Source organism: Colius striatus, chromosome 12 (genome assembly GCF_028858725.1).
Source record: "Colius striatus isolate bColStr4 chromosome 12, bColStr4.1.hap1, whole genome shotgun sequence".
Taxonomy (NCBI): Eukaryota; Metazoa; Chordata; class Aves; order Coliiformes; family Coliidae; genus Colius; species Colius striatus.
The window spans coordinates 24,426,118-24,440,867 of record NC_084770.1 but is presented as its reverse complement, the minus strand read 5'-3'; the positions used below and the strand labels follow the sequence as shown (position 1 = coordinate 24,440,867).

Sequence of the window (14,750 nt, the reverse complement as noted above, 5' to 3'; positions counted from 1 at the left end):
GAGACTAAGCAAGACTAAAAACCCACTAATTAGCTAAAACCCAACCTTAACTTCAACATACAAAACCCTCCAGCCTGTTCCAGCAGCCTCAGCTGAGGTGTGCTACCGAAAGCCCTCAGGTCCCAAACGTGCTGATGTTCCTCCCTGTGTCTATAGCACAACCCTCTTCACCAGGCCCCCTTTGGCTTGTCCTTTGGGGTGTTTTCTTGTTAGAGGGTGGAATTTCGCCACTGCTGAGCACATCCTGCTTGCACCAGTGTGTTGCTTCAGGTGGCTCTCGTTGTTTGTTGCCTTTGTGTACAAGTTTACCTCATTAAACTGTCAGGGGGGGGACACACACGCAAGTACCAACACAGCTAAATACTTTGCCAGATTTGGTGGTGTCCCTGAGAGCCAGAGCTGGTGTGGGGAGGGGAGGGAGGGAGCCGAGTGAGAGAGGGAACAGGGCTGCCAGTTTGCCTGGCAGCAGGTTTTAAAGTCCTTTGACTACTCAGGGAACCTTTGCTTTCTGTAGCAGTCCCTTGTGTTGGCCCTTGCTAATGACAAGGTGCTCTGCAGCCCCGCAGCCAGCCAGCCCCAGCCTGGGCCGTGGCGTCAAACCACTGAAGGCAGTGAAACGTCCCCTTTTCTGCGGGTGCGATGGCTGCAGGTAGCGTCGGGATCCAAACGGCCCAGCCTGCCCGGAGGTGAGGCTGTTCCCTTGTCGCTTTGAAGAGCTGACAGCAGAAGCATCCTGAGAGCAGGGGCGGCTGTGGAACGGGATCCCTGGGCAGGAGCAGCCCCAGGGCTCCTTGGCTCCTGCCTCCCTGCAGCCCCTCAGGAACGGAATCCATGGGCAGGAGCAGCTCCAAGGCTCCTGCCTCCCCGCAGCCCCTCAGGAACGGGATCCCTGGGCAGGAGCAGCCCCAGGGCTCCTCGGCTCCTGCCTCCCCTCAGCCAGCCGGGAGCAGCCCAGTCCGTGTCACGAGCGTTTGGGTGCTGCTGCTGTCCTCCGCGCCTGAGGAGACAACAGGCCGGAGCTTGTGGGGGCCCACAGGCTGCCAGCCGCCATCGCCTGCGGCGGGCCGCGTTGCCACGGCAACTCCCGCCTGGCCGGGCCGGGCCGCGTTGCCACGGCAACTCCCGCCCGCGCGGGACGCGGAGGGGCCGGACCCGGCGTGCCCGTGGCAGGCGCTGCGCCCCGCCCGCGGCCAGGCGCCTCCCCGGCGGCCGGCGGGGGAAGGGAAGGGGAGGAAGGGCCCGGGCGGGCGCCGGCGCCGCGGCTGCGCAGAGCGCCGGGGCCGGCGGCGTGTGTTGTTGTGCGGCGGCGGCAAGATGGCGGCGCACGGGGGCTCCGCGGCCTCCTCGGCGCTGAAGGGGTTAATCCAGCAGTTCACCGCCATCACGGGTGAGGCACGCGGAAGCCGGGGCCCGCCGAGCCCGGGGCCGGGGCCGAGGCTTCCGCCGCCGCGGGCCTGCAGCGGGCGGCTCCCGGCCGCCGCCGCGCCGGGGGAGCGGGCCGCGGCGTGAGGCGGTGCGCGGGACGGGGCGGAGCGGCGCGGCGGGCCGGGGCGCGCTGCCCTGCCCTGCCCTGCCCTGCCCGGCTCCCGGCAGACCCTCCCGCTGCCCCCGCGGCGAGGGGCGGCCGGGCCGGGCCTGTCAGCCGGCGCGCTCCGGGGCCCGGCCCGCCGCGGGCGCCCGCCCCGCCTCCGCCCCGCACGGCGCGGAGTCCCGCGGCTCCCTGGCCCTGGCTGCTGACGCCGGCTCGGGGTTCGCTCCCGCTTGTCCCCGGTCCGTCAGCCGGGGCTGCCCCTGCCTGTCCCTGTCCCCGCTGCCGGCCGCCCGGCCCGGGACCCGCCACGTCCCGTTCCTGAGCAGAGCAGCCGGCTGGGGACGGGCCGGGGCTGAGCCCCGCGCCCGCGTGTAGAGATGAATAACCCTGAAGCGCGGCCGGCGTACCGAGGGTTCCGCTGGCAAAGCGCCGGTCGCTCGTCCGTCGCAGTGGCCGCAGGTGCCAGCGTTCGCGTGTGTGCCGGCAGCGCTCGGCACGCTTTGTGTGGCGTCTGCCGCAGCGGAGTTCCCCTCTGCCCGTGGCGTTACGTGACAGGTGTTGAAGGGATGTTTAACCAGACTTCTTTGGCTTTTTAGTTGATAGAAGCAAAGCTGCTTTTAATTCAGTTACTCTGAGCAGCTCAGGTTTGGGTCGTGTCCCCTTAGCCAGGCTGGGATGGGCTCAGATCCTGCACAGGGGTGCTGAGGCTGTTCAGTGTGGTGTGAACATGTCAGTGGGCTACACTGGGAAATTCCTGATGGCTCAGCTATCCTTAAAGAAGCCTTTCAGAATAAGCCCTCTGAATGAAAGGAGCCTACAGTGAGTGTTCGTTGTGATACGTGCCCGAGTGTGCCTTGTGCTTCCTCCTCAGCAGAGGCTACTTGCTGGGGGCTGAGCCTCGGCAGACACAGACACTAGTCTGCTCTTCCTGACAGCTTTTTGTGCACATACAGGTGGCTTGTGCTGAATACAAGGGCGCTGCTCTCACACCACAAAGGAAGAAGAGAACCTGACGGGCCTTGTACCTTTAAGAGCCATATAAGAGAATGTAAAGTTGTATCTTAAGGTACAAGGAGCAGGCTCTTCCCTGGGAGGCGGGTGAGGCCCTGGCACAGGTTGCCCAGAGAGATTGTGGCAGCCTCATCCCTGGAAGTATCCAAGGGCAGGTTGGACAGAGCTGGGAGCACTCTGGTTTAGTGGAAGGTATCCCTGCCCATGGCAAGGGGTTGGAACTGGGTGGTCTTTAAGGTCCCTTCTCCTCCAAACCCTTCTGTGGTGTGGAAGCATGTTGTTGCTGAGCTGTTCTCGTGGATAAGGTGGGATCTGGCAGGCTCTCACAGCCTTCAGCTGGGAGCTGTCAACGTAAGACATCCCTCCTGCCTGTGGGGAAGAGGCTGCACGGTGGCTGCTTGTGAGGAAGGAGGAGAAAGGGTCCTTGACATATTCCTCTTAGCTGGATGGCAGAGTTGTATTTCTTTGGTGCTCCCATCCAGGAAAGTGCTGCTAAGAGGATGTGGCTCGGGTGTATCTTCACTGATGGGGTCTCTTTGGCATTCGCAGTGAGCCTTAACCCGTGTTGAGCCTCTTCTGCAGCTTCCTGGGGAGTGCTGAGGAATCAGTGCAAACCCTTGCTGTGTCAGTAAAGCACCAGAGAGCTGGGTGTCGTTCTTCCTCGAGCTTTCCCGAGTGAGTGTCAATGCAGGACTGTGCAGTGGGGCTGAGGGGCGGTGAGCGCCTTCTGAGCTCTACGGGTGTTGTTTGATTACCGTGGTGCTGGCGTGAGCTGAAAGTGCTAAAGAGCAGTTTGTTTAAGAACGTGAACTTGATGCTCTTGCATCATTTTCCAGACATCACCAGCTTCTGTTGTGTACTTTCTTGTTCCCAACAAAGGTGTTAAAGCACAGCCGCCTGCTTGTCGTGGTAGGTGGCTTTTCCAGGAGAACCAGTTCCCTTGGTCAGTTTGGCTTTCTCTGTGATTTCATGTAACAGTCCCTGAGCACTGATTTATCCTGACTGTTCAAACCAGAGCTGCTCGAGTCCTTCCCAGAAAATCTGGGAGACAGCCAAACGCATTTTGCCCAAACTGATGGTGTCTGTGGCTGATGTTGGGGAGAGGCTTTCCTCCGTTATGGTGACTTGCAGGAAACCTAGTAAGAATTACTGTGGGCCCAAAACTGGTTCAGCTGCATTTTGCCACTCTTCCTATATGAAAATAAAGTCTCTGGCAGGCCACTGCCTATAGAGACAGACACCGAAGTGAGCAGATGCATGAACCGCTCGATGCAGGAGAGCTTCCACTGATGAGGATGCTGCTGTTGGTGGGAGGTTTCTGGGGAGAAGTTGTGTGTCAGAGGCTGACCCTCTGTGAAGAGAGTTAGACATGATGCTAAGAACTACTGTTTCATCCTGAGCAGCAGGAATAAGATTGGATTTAGTTGGGCTTAGGAGAGATGTTAATAAATGTTAGTTGTTGTGCAAATACCTGTGTAGACAAGTACTGCTGCCACTGAGTCCTGTGAGGAGGGGCTGAGGGAATGGAGGTGTTGAGCCTGGAGAAGAGGAGGCTGAGGGGAGACAGGAGCACTCTCTGACACTCCCTGACAGGAGGCTGTGGCCTGGGGTGAGTCAATCTCTGCTCTCAAGTAACAGGACAAGAGGAAAGGGGCTCAAGTTGCCCCAGGGGAGGTTGAGGTTGGAGCTGAGGCAGAACTGTTTCCCTGAGAGGGTTGTCAGCCCTGTGCCAGGCTGCCCAGGGAGCTGGGGGATCCCAAAGCCGTGGGGCTGAGGTGCTGTGGGGTAGTGGTGGGCTGGGCAGGGTGAGGGGAGGGCTGGGACTGCAGCAGCCTCCAGGGCTTTTCCAACCCAAATGATTCTGTGATTCTCTCTCTTGAATTTCTTCCTTCTCCCCTTAACATGAGCTTCTGCTGGTGTGTGCCTTTCAATGCAATCAGTTAAACTGGGTGTCGTTTCATGCACCTGCAAATACCTGTTATAAGTGAGTAAAGATCTCAAGCATCTGATTTAGTAGTCTCCCTGTGAAAATGTCATGTCAGGTTTTCATTTGTGTGTGTGTGGGGGCAGGGGGTGGTGTATGTGGTGGGGGTTTGTGTGGGGGTGGGGGAGTGCTCACCAATGTTGGGAAAATTGTACCAGGAAAACATCTGACCTCTAGAAAAAAACCCTCAAACCACACTGAAACCTTTCTCGTGGCTTCCACAAAGTTTTCTCCTGCTAAAAGGCAGATTTCTGTGTGTCCTCTGTGCAGGCAGTTCCTTCTGGGAGATGTGCTTGTTTGTGTGATTCTGGAGTTGTGCTTCATGGATAAATGGCAACTGATGAAGTGCTCTTTCTCGTTCTGAGGGCTTTGAGAGTCAGAGCTTGCTGCTCAGCTGCGCCTAGTGCTCCCAATCAAAATGCTTTCCACTGAATGCCTTCCTTTTTCTTTGGCATTACAGGTGCCAGTGAAAGCGTGGGGAAGCACATGCTGGAAGCATGCAACAATAATCTGGAGATGGCTGTCACCATGTTTCTGGATGGTGGAGGCATAGCAGAGGAGCCCAGCACCAGCTCTGCAGGGGTGTCTGCCGTCCGGCCGCACACTGAGTATGTACCTGGGAAACTGTCCATGTAAACCACTGCTCTGTCTTCAGAATGAACTAGTGTAAGGCAGAACAAATAGTTAAGGCACCTGTCACTCCCCAGCTGCTGTCAGCTCTCTGTAATGTGTGCTGCTTTGATGGTTGTTGGACTGATTGTTCCCGTGTTGTTCTGGGTCGCTGAGTTCTCACCGTGTGAGTTGGTACGTTGACTTCATCTCAGTCAAGTCAGTCTCTTGCATGTGCTTCAGAAGCTTTCTGTAGCTTGTGTGTACTGTTTCTTGCACACAGAGCTCAAGACATTAAAGTGGGGATCCAGCATTGAGAGATTCTTATTTTCAACTGCTGCAGCAATCTTGCTTTGTGTTAATTTGTCATTGAGAGCGTTCTGTTGGTTTGGTGCTTACAAATGGAGTGGCCTCAGTCCCATTCGTAAGGGTTTTGTTGTGTTGCTTTAAGCACAGACAGATTTGGCACTGCAAAGGCTAGATCCTGTGCACACACAGCAGCTACAGGGTCTGCAACAGTGTCTTACACATCAAATGCCAGGAAAGGGAAGAGCACTTCCACTGGAGCGTGGCACAGGCTCCTCCAGGGCTGCCTGCTAATGCGTCTGCTTGGGATAAATGGAGTATTTTGAGTGGAAGCTGATTGGTATATGTCACATTCATTAAATGTTCTGAATTAAACCCAGCCATGTTTTTCATCTCTGTGAAAATCTTCCACTTCAGGAAAAAGGCAACTAACCACCACAATTCTTGCCCCTCGAACATCTGAAGCACATGTTTCAATTGAACCAGTTCCCTTAGTACTAACCCTTACAGATGATGCCAGGTGCCTTCCTGCTCTGACAGGCAGGGAAGTTAACTCTCTGTCTATAGGTGTTGAGTTCTTTCTGGGCAGCTTCTGGCACCTCACTGCCTTAAGATCCAAGTGTTTTATTGGAATACTTTCTCTCTTATACTTGACACCCTCCAGGTGCCTGTCAGCTTAGTGTTATCCCTGGGAAGAGAGAACAATAAGTATTGCGAAATGGACCATAAGTAGCTTCACAACAGCAGTGAGGGATGTGGAGGTTAACAGCAAGGTTAGTGCATCTTGCTGACGTTAGGGGAGTTCCTTGTCGAGCCACAGACAGCACACTTTACAGCTTCAGAGAGCCCAAGGGAAGAGGACACTCGGGGAGCAGTTCCCAGGCAGGGCATGGCAGTGGGTTTCCTTGGGTGGGCCAGATGACTGCACTGAGGAGATGATGCTGTGTCAGAGCCCTTATGAGTCCCCTCCTTCTCCTAGTCAGTTTCACACTGTCCAGCAGTCTCTGCAAGCATAACTGAGTGGTTGATATGTGAGGGAGCCCAGCTATGCAAGCAAAGAACTGCTTCAGAAATGGGGGCAAATGAGCTGGTTTTGCCCATCTGGTTTTCCTGCCCCTGGAAGGGAGAGGGCTTTGATCTTCACATGGAAGCAAAAAGTCTTCCAACAGAAGGAAGCTGGTAATAAGGGAGATAATACTTTCTTTCTCTCTGTGTAGACAGTCAGGGGAGCAGGGTGGCAAGTGGGTTAGTTAGCAGCCTTTTCTGAGTCTTCAGAAGCTTGCCCAAATTCTAAGAAAGTTATTGAAAGAATGTCTGAGTAGTACATTTGACTGGTGTCAAATCACTCTGGGGTTTGTGTAGTCTTCTGTCCAGCCTTAGGAAGGTCAGCCATGCCAGATCTGAATGCAGAGTGTACCAAGTCCTGTGACAGTGCCATGAGTGGGAATAGATGTTCTCCTTGTGACCCCACATCTCTTGATTCAGTGCAGTGGCACAGCTGCATCCTTAGCTGGTTCAAGTCACAGGAGCCTTTGGAGCACAATGGGTTGTGATTTATGTACTACTTGGAATATTGTCATCTCTCTGATGGGTTTTTTTTTTCCCTTTTATTTTTTCTTCCCCTTTGACAGGGATGAAGTTCGAGCTCCAATCCCTCAGAAACAGGAGATTTTAGTAGAGCCCGAGCCCTTGTTTGGAGGTAGGCATTTGGTCTTGTTTTGTTTTCTTTACCTTGGGATGAGCTCAGTGACAAAAGCAAACCAGAACTTGCTGAATCTGAAGAAAACATTGTGTGTAATTTTGTTCTTGGGTTGGTTTTTCTCCCCCTGCTGTAACTCTGCAGCCCTGTAATGTGATTGCATGCTTGGAAATAACACCGGTGTTACTGAAAGCCTCACACAGCAGAGATGCTGCATTCCCAGAGGTGCTGATTTGCTGACATTGGTTTCATGGGACTTTGTGAGGCAGCAGGCAGTTGCTCTGCTGAGTAGACCTCTGCCTTCTGGGGATTCAGAGTCACGTTATCCTGCTGCAAAAGTGGTCAGAGTGGGGAGGTAAAAGATTGAGCCTTGACTGACAGGTGAAAAGAGGACAAATGCAGGTTTCTCAGCGAGGAGACAGACCAGAAAGGAGGACTGAACTGTGTGTCGCTCATCATTATTTCTAATGTAGGAGTGGAACTGGCTCCTTGAACTGCACCATGCAGCTGGCCTTCTAGCTTTCTGAGGCTGTTTATCACTTTTGCTTTTGAAACATTGTTTTTTCTCCAAGGAAATGGGTCATGGCAATGCTGTGTTCTTTTGGATGCTCATCTGAAACACTGTTCAGTGCTCACATTGTACACTCGTGTTCTGAATCTCAGATCCTCAGCCTCAAACCTCTGTGGTAGTGCAGTGTGCTTCTACAGCAGCACAGAGGAGGAACTCCTGCAGCAGGGCACACCCAGTGTGTTCTCTCTGCGGTGTCTGTATGGAGATCTAAGACTCTCTTTTTACCCTTACCTGCTCCAGCCTTGTGATATTAGGTGAGACCTCTGGTGTTGCCCATGCCATTTCTGCATGGCTTTTGTCATGCCCAGAGGATTGAGGGTCTTGCCCTTTTTATCAAGGCAGGAAATGCAAGTGCTCATCTTCACAGTGGTCTCTACCCATAGGAAATGCTCTTTGCAATTGTTTAGTTCCAAGGGGCCAAGCTTCAGGTTTGGCCCTTGAATTGTCTTTTTTCTTAATCCTTTTTATTTTTGATGTCAGAGAGGTCTTTAGCCAGGATGCACAAGCTGGGAGGTGGTTCCAGAGGAAGGTAATGTGCTGAGGGCACTCTGAAGGATTAAAGTCTCCTGGCCCTAATGCTTGGTCCTGTTCTACCCACCTGTAACACACAGCCACCACCAGCAACAGCCTCCTGGCACTGTCTGGTCCACTCCTGCTAACACACTCACTAAGGCCACTTGTGTGGTGCCAAGCCACAAAGGTCTCTCACATGGAGTTTTGGAGGTACTTGTTTTGTGACCTGTGTGTAGGTCAAGCTTTTCTTGCTACAGGTTTCTAGGGGGTGTAAGTTGTATTTGCCTTTAATTCATTATTTATTGTGTCTTGGAACAGGCTTTCAAAGTTCTTGCTTTCAGTTAATGGTAAGAGGGAGGAACTGCTGGAATAAGTGTTGGCAGGCAGTTCCATTCTGCACTCCAGGGCAGTGGTGGTGCTGTGCTGTGGTGCTGTACTGTGATGGTGCTTTCAGACACTCCAGCGTCTGCCTGGGCCGCTGTCTCTGTCCAGCTGCAGCTCATCTGCTCTGAAGGTTTCCCTGCAGACAGTGACACTGGATGCAGCAGAGGAGTGTGGCTGTTGCTAGTCCAGTTGGAACAGGATATGAATGAGAGATTAGAAAAGAGTAGAAATACATTGTGTAGAAACCAAATGTGTTCCCTAATGAGCTATTCTCCCCTGGGGTTTAATCTTTTGAAGTGAATTTGGTGACAGTGTTGCCTGGAACTGTGACCTGCTGATGCTGTGACAGCGCTGCCACTGTGTTGCTGATGAGCCTTGGAGAGCCCATCAGAAAGGGCTGACTTTAAACTTCTGTGTGGTGCTGAGGTGTGTTTTGTTTCTGGGGTAAGGTTTGCTGAAGGGAGGACGTGCGAGGAAACGGATCTTGCAAGCTGCCTAGTTCCATCTTCCCGTCCTCTTCCTGATGATCTTCATCCCACATCATTCCTGCTTTGGGTTCCTGTTCTGTTTTCCCCCACACCTGTGATGGAATGTACTAACATGCAGTTATTTGGACAGTATCCTTTTGGAGTAATGCTTGTGATGGTTTGTTGTTTCTGAAGCTCCCAAACGCCGCAGACCTGCGCGCTCCATATTCGACGGCTTTCGGGATTTCCAGACAGAAACCAGTAAGTGTCTACAGATCAGTAACCTGGAGGGTCTTCTGGTCTTTAACAAAGCAAGTAAGATTGAAATATGCATTCCATTGTAGACTAGAACAGCTTTCAGTTTTTAAATGGCCTACTGTAGAGCAAAAGGAGTTCTTTTACTGACGTGATCAGGCAGCTGCTTGTGTCGGTGCCATTTGCTGCCGTGGTCCTTCCACGGTGATGGAGCAGGTAAGGCTGCGAGTTCATAGTTCTGGTGTGGCTGAAGGGAGAGTACAGAGCACAGACAAAGCAGGTAGTGAGGATGCTGCTCCCAATGCTTGCTTGTGGCAGGAAAGCAAGACCTGCAGCATTCTGTCTGCTTTCATGTGACAAGTGTCTTATCGGTAACTCTCAAAACCCAGACTTTCTCTGCTTTAGAGAGAATTAAAAGGGGAAGGAGCTAATACCTATGAAGAAACCAAGTTCAGTTTTTCTTGGCTAGCTAGTGGTCATTCTGGCACTTGAATTAGATTTGAGTAGCCCTGAGACTCCTTCCTTGACTGCATACAGGGTTCTCGTGAGGTTAATTGCTGTTTGCCACTGTCTCTCTGTTCCTATGCAGAATCCCCAAGTGACAAAGCATTGACTGTTGTTTAGACAGTTAAGTTTCACAGAATATGACTCTTTGATAGCAGAACCCTCAGCATTTCAAAGCTGAGGTAGAGCTGTTGTGCAGTTGCTGCCTCTGATGTTGCTGGAGTGTTCAGGAGGCCTCTCCGTGGACAGATTCCCACATACCATGGGGCTGTTGGATGCCACAGGGAAAGGCAGTGTGCAGAATGACTTCCTTTCCCCTGACAGGTTTGATCAGGGTTTTCCAGTAATGAGCTCAGTGGCAGGTGTGTAAGTGAGGAGACACCATTTACAGAACCATCATACTACTCTAATTCTTTCTCATCACCTGCACTCTGTAATAAGACATTTAACGATGCCCAATGTGTGAAATCATTGTGAGGCCTCATGGGGAAGGTTTATCCTGCTTTTTGGTAAAACTTCCTGCAGAGAACTTCTGGAGAGAGGCCAGTGCAGGGCCACCAAGATGATCAGGGGACTCTAACATCTTTCATATGAGGAAAGGCTGCAGGAACTAGGGTTGTTTAGTCTGGAGCAGACTGAGGGGGGATCTTATTAACATTTACCAGTATCTCAATGGTGGGTGTCAGGAGGTTGGAGCATCCCTTTTTTCTATAGTAGCCAGCAACAGGACAAGGGGTGATGGGATGAAGCTGGAACACAAAAAGTTCCACTTAAACATAAGAACAAACTGTTTCAGTGTGAGGTGAGGGAGCCCTGGCACAGGCTGCCCAGGGAGGGTGTGGAGGCTCCTTCCTTGGAGCTCTTCAAAACCCACCTGGACACATTCCTGTGTGACCTGATCTAGGTGGGAGCTGCTTCTGCAGGGGAGTTGGACTGGATGATCTCTAAAGGTCCCTTCCAACCCCTACCATGCTGTGATTCTGCAGGAGTTTCTCTATCTGACAGTCTCTGACAAGTGGCCCTGTGGAAGTCCAGCTTATTTCCTGCCCCCTGGGCCAGCTCCACAGGGATGTTTTTTCCCTGTGGGGGGGTTTATTGTCTGCTCAACAATGGTTTGTGCTCTGTGGCCCACTGACAGCTCCTTTTGCTACTGGAAAGGTTTTAGTGGTGGGACAGTTGTTGCCCATTTCAGCTGACTCTGTTCAATGACATACCTCATATCACTGTGTTTTTAGGTGAGCAATTGCTGTCATTGACCTTTTATTGTAGATGGTCGTGTCTATGTGGGAAATGTGTTCTGTGCTATTTTGGATGGAACTGATACCAAAGAGAAACATGCTCAGAGTGGGGTGCTTGGGGATACTGAAAACTGTCACCTGAAGGAGCCCATGGCACCTTGAACCAGTTGTGGGGAGAGCAGATAATTAATGCAAACAGCCAGAGATGTTTCTCCATGCAAACTGAAGCCTGGGTTTGTGGGGTTTTTTGCTTCTCTGTGGAATTGCCTCACAGTTGGAAACACCAGAGTAGGAATACTCCAAGTAAAAGCTGTCATGCTGCAGTCCAGCTCAGTTTCCTTGTTTAACATCATCACTGGGGACAAGTCACAGCTTTTTTGTCTCATTTGTTTTCAAACACTGGCACATGACCCCCCTCTGCTGACACATTTATGTCTTTTGAAAGGGAAAGAGAAGCCCTGTGCTTGAGGAAGGTAGAGCAAGCAGGGTCCTGTGCTCCCGTGGCAGCTAGCAGTTCAGCAGCTCTAGCATTTGTGCCTGAGCCTACAGCCAAGTACAAACCCATCTTGTGAGTATATTGTCTAACTCAGCTTCCTCTCCTCTTGGGGCTGTGCAGTTCGACAGGAGCAGGAGCTACGCAATGGTGGGGCAGTGGATAAGAAACTGACGACTCTGGCAGACCTCTTCAGGCCTCCCATCGATCTGATGCACAAGGGCAGCTTTGAAACGGTGAGTCCAGAGATTCTGGTGTGGTTCCTTCACTTGGGTCCCTTGTCAGGTGATCAGGGAGTTAGAAAAGCCTGTGCAGTGATAAGTATTTGTGGGCTGCATGTGGAAATGGTGATGGCCTGGTGAAGGACTCCACTGACGATGGCAGGACCACGGTGTTTGTGTTGGTGAAAGACTTTAGTGCACAAGGGAGGCTGGTCAGAATGGACAAAGTGCATCCCTTGAAGTATCTCTGTAGAGCACAATCCAGAAGCAGCTGAAGCCAGGAGTGCTTGTGACAGGAAGGGCTTGGCAAGGGGCCCTGTTCAGAAGCTCAGGCGCTGTTTTGGCACAATGGAAGTGGATGAGCAGGTTGAAATAGTTGGGGCATCCCTGCCCTGTGATATGTGCTTCAGGGTTTACTTCAAACCAGGCTCTGTCAGGTGATCCAGCTGGTGATGCTTAGCAGGGCTGTGGCCCAGCGTGGTGTGTGGCAAGGGGACTTCCTGTTTGCACTTTGCAAATGCCCAGTGCTGCTCCAAACTGGAACATATACGTGGCCAGGGAGCTGCCTCTGACCTCTGCTGTGGCTCTGAGATGTGTGCTGGTCTTTCCTCTTGTCTGCCTGAAAATGTTATCCAGACTTCAGCAATGTTTCTTATGGCGTCTGCATCAAAAGCAGTTTCAGAGGATGAAGTAACTCATGGATAGACCTGATTGTCTTAAAGTCTGCATTCTTATTGAGTCTTGTGCATTAAGGGGAAGATGGATGTGTATGAACACACCTTGTCCTGCTCTTTGCACCGACTCAGACTGAAAGACCAGGACACTTTTTTGTTGTCATACAGTTCCTTGTCCGTGGGATACCCTTCATTTCAAACTGTTGCTCCTCAACTTCACTGCAATAAAAACCTTCAGCTTCTCAGTGTGCTGACCATCACCCCTTCCACTGTACTCTATATGGCCGTATGCTGCTGCAGTGCTTCAAGTGTCAGGCCTCCTGTGAATCCAGTGAGCAGAGGCTCAGATCTCATCTCTAGCAAGCTGCTATTGGCTTCTTCCTTCTCTGTGTGCTTAGATAAATTATGCAAGAGATCAGAGACCTTTATCACTCCCATCCCATTCCAAATAACTAAAGACTAAACAATGTCATTTTGATGCTCTTGTTGTTCAGTGTTACTCCAAGTGTGGTTTCCTTGCCATTGTTGGGGTGTGGAGTATTCTAACCCGTGTGGGGGTGCATGAGACCCTTCTGCCAGCATTGTGCCCTGTACATTCATTGTAGAATCACTTGGGATTTGTGACTGTTCAGACTCAGCAAGACTGGTGGCATCTGGCCTTACTAAGCTTTTCATGTGTCTTTGTTGCTCATCTTTTGTGGCTTCTCTTTGGATAGCCTAAGGTTGATTTTGATAGTAGATGTAGTTCTCTCTGGTTTCCCCCAAGAGACTTGATTTTTCTTCAGTTACAAAGAAACTTTGTTGTCAGTAAGGTGCTGGAAGTTGCTGGTTTGTTTAGCTCAGTAGTCCCAGCCCTTAAGAGTAAGAGAGACTGAACTTCTGTTGAAGAGAAACTTTCAAGCATTGAATGGACTTTTCTGGAACTTGCAGTTCACACAGAAACAGTGTCCTTCACACACAGAGCAGCTTCAGATCACCATGCTTGTAAAGTTAAATGTGTGGCTAACTGAACTACACCCTGGAAACATGGTGGGAATGATGTGATACTGCAAATCTGTGAAAGACTCTGAATCCTGCAGCCCTTCTGAACACTGAGCCACAGCTGTTAGCCATGTAGGGACTGGTGAGATGGGGCTGTGGAAACCAGGGGCAAACAGGTGCTGGGCCAGCAAGATGTTGACCTGAACTGCCATTTTTTTCCTCCCTACTGTAAACTGTCAGAGCTTAAAAACACAAAGTCACTGAAAAGTCTGTATTTGAGTAGCATCGTGTGGTTATGCAGCCAGGCTGTCAGCAGTGAAGGCTGCACAAGGGGTTTGTACCTGTTTTTGTCTTACTGCAATACTGAACTTTAAGTTAAACTTGACAAATAAACTGCCCAGGAGACATGCTCTGCCAAGAGCAGTGTGGCTTTTTTCTAGTCTCAAAGACTGCTTTCAAGAGCTGCAGGTGTTCGTCTCTTCATGCATGTGATGAGATATGGTTTGACTCCTTCTATGAGTGCATAACTGGCTGGCTGGATGCGGGGAGAGCAGTGGATGTTATCTACCTTGACTTCAGCAAGGCTTTGGACACTGTCTCCCATCACATCCTCATCAGAAAGTTCAGGCAGTGTGGCTGGGATAAGTGGACAGTGAGGTGGATGGAGAGCTGGCTGAATGACAGAGCCCAGAGGGTGGGGATCAATGGCACAGAGTCGAGTTGGAGGCCTGTGGCCAGGGGAGTTCCACAGGGATGGGTTCTGGGGCCAGTCTGGTTCAACATCTTCATCAACCACCTGGATGAGGGCACACAGGGACCCTCAGCAAGTTGGCTGATGACACCAAACTGGGAGCACTGGCTGATTCCCCAGAGGCTGTGCTGCCATTCAGCGGGATCTCGACCGGCTGAAGAGTTGGGCAGAGAGGAACCTCCTGAGGTTCAACAAGGACAAGGGCAGAGTCCTGCAGCTGGGAAGGAACAACCCCCTGCACCAGGACAGGCTGGGGGTCGAAATTATGAAGAGCAGCTCTGCAGAGAGAGACCTGGGAGTGCTGATTGGTAATAAGCTAAACATGAGCCAGCAATGTACCCTCATGGCCAAGAAGGCCAATGGCATCCTGGGATGCATCAAGAAGAGTGTGGGCAGCAGATCAAGGGAGGTTCTTCTCCCCCTCTGCTCTGCCCTGGTGAGGCCTTACCTGGAGTCCTGTGTCCAGTTCTGGGCTCCTCAGCTCAAGAGGGACAGGGAAGTGCTGGAGAGAGGCCAGTGCAGGGACACCAAGGTGATCAGGGGACTGGAACATCTTTC

General features: G+C 51.8%; 1 protein-coding gene across 2 annotated transcripts in view; it reads left to right on the top strand.

Moving 5' to 3' along the window:
* Positions 1-1,277: 1,277 nt before the first annotated feature.
* UBXN7 (UBX domain protein 7) overlaps positions 1,278-14,750 on the top strand; it is a 28,827-nt gene continuing 15,354 nt past the window's right edge. The window contains exons 1-5 of one of the 2 annotated variants that reach the window (XM_062005875.1): positions 1,278-1,387; positions 4,987-5,134; positions 7,073-7,140; positions 9,271-9,336; positions 11,689-11,801. In XM_062005875.1, coding sequence (XP_061861859.1) covers positions 1,315-1,387; positions 4,987-5,134; positions 7,073-7,140; positions 9,271-9,336; positions 11,689-11,801 — 468 coding nt within the window. In that variant the 5' untranslated portion in view covers positions 1,278-1,314. Of the gene's footprint in view, positions 1,388-1,685; positions 1,991-4,986; positions 5,135-7,072; positions 7,141-9,270; positions 9,337-11,688; positions 11,802-14,750 lie in introns of those variants that run through there. The other variant, XM_062005874.1, reaches the window with a different exon arrangement.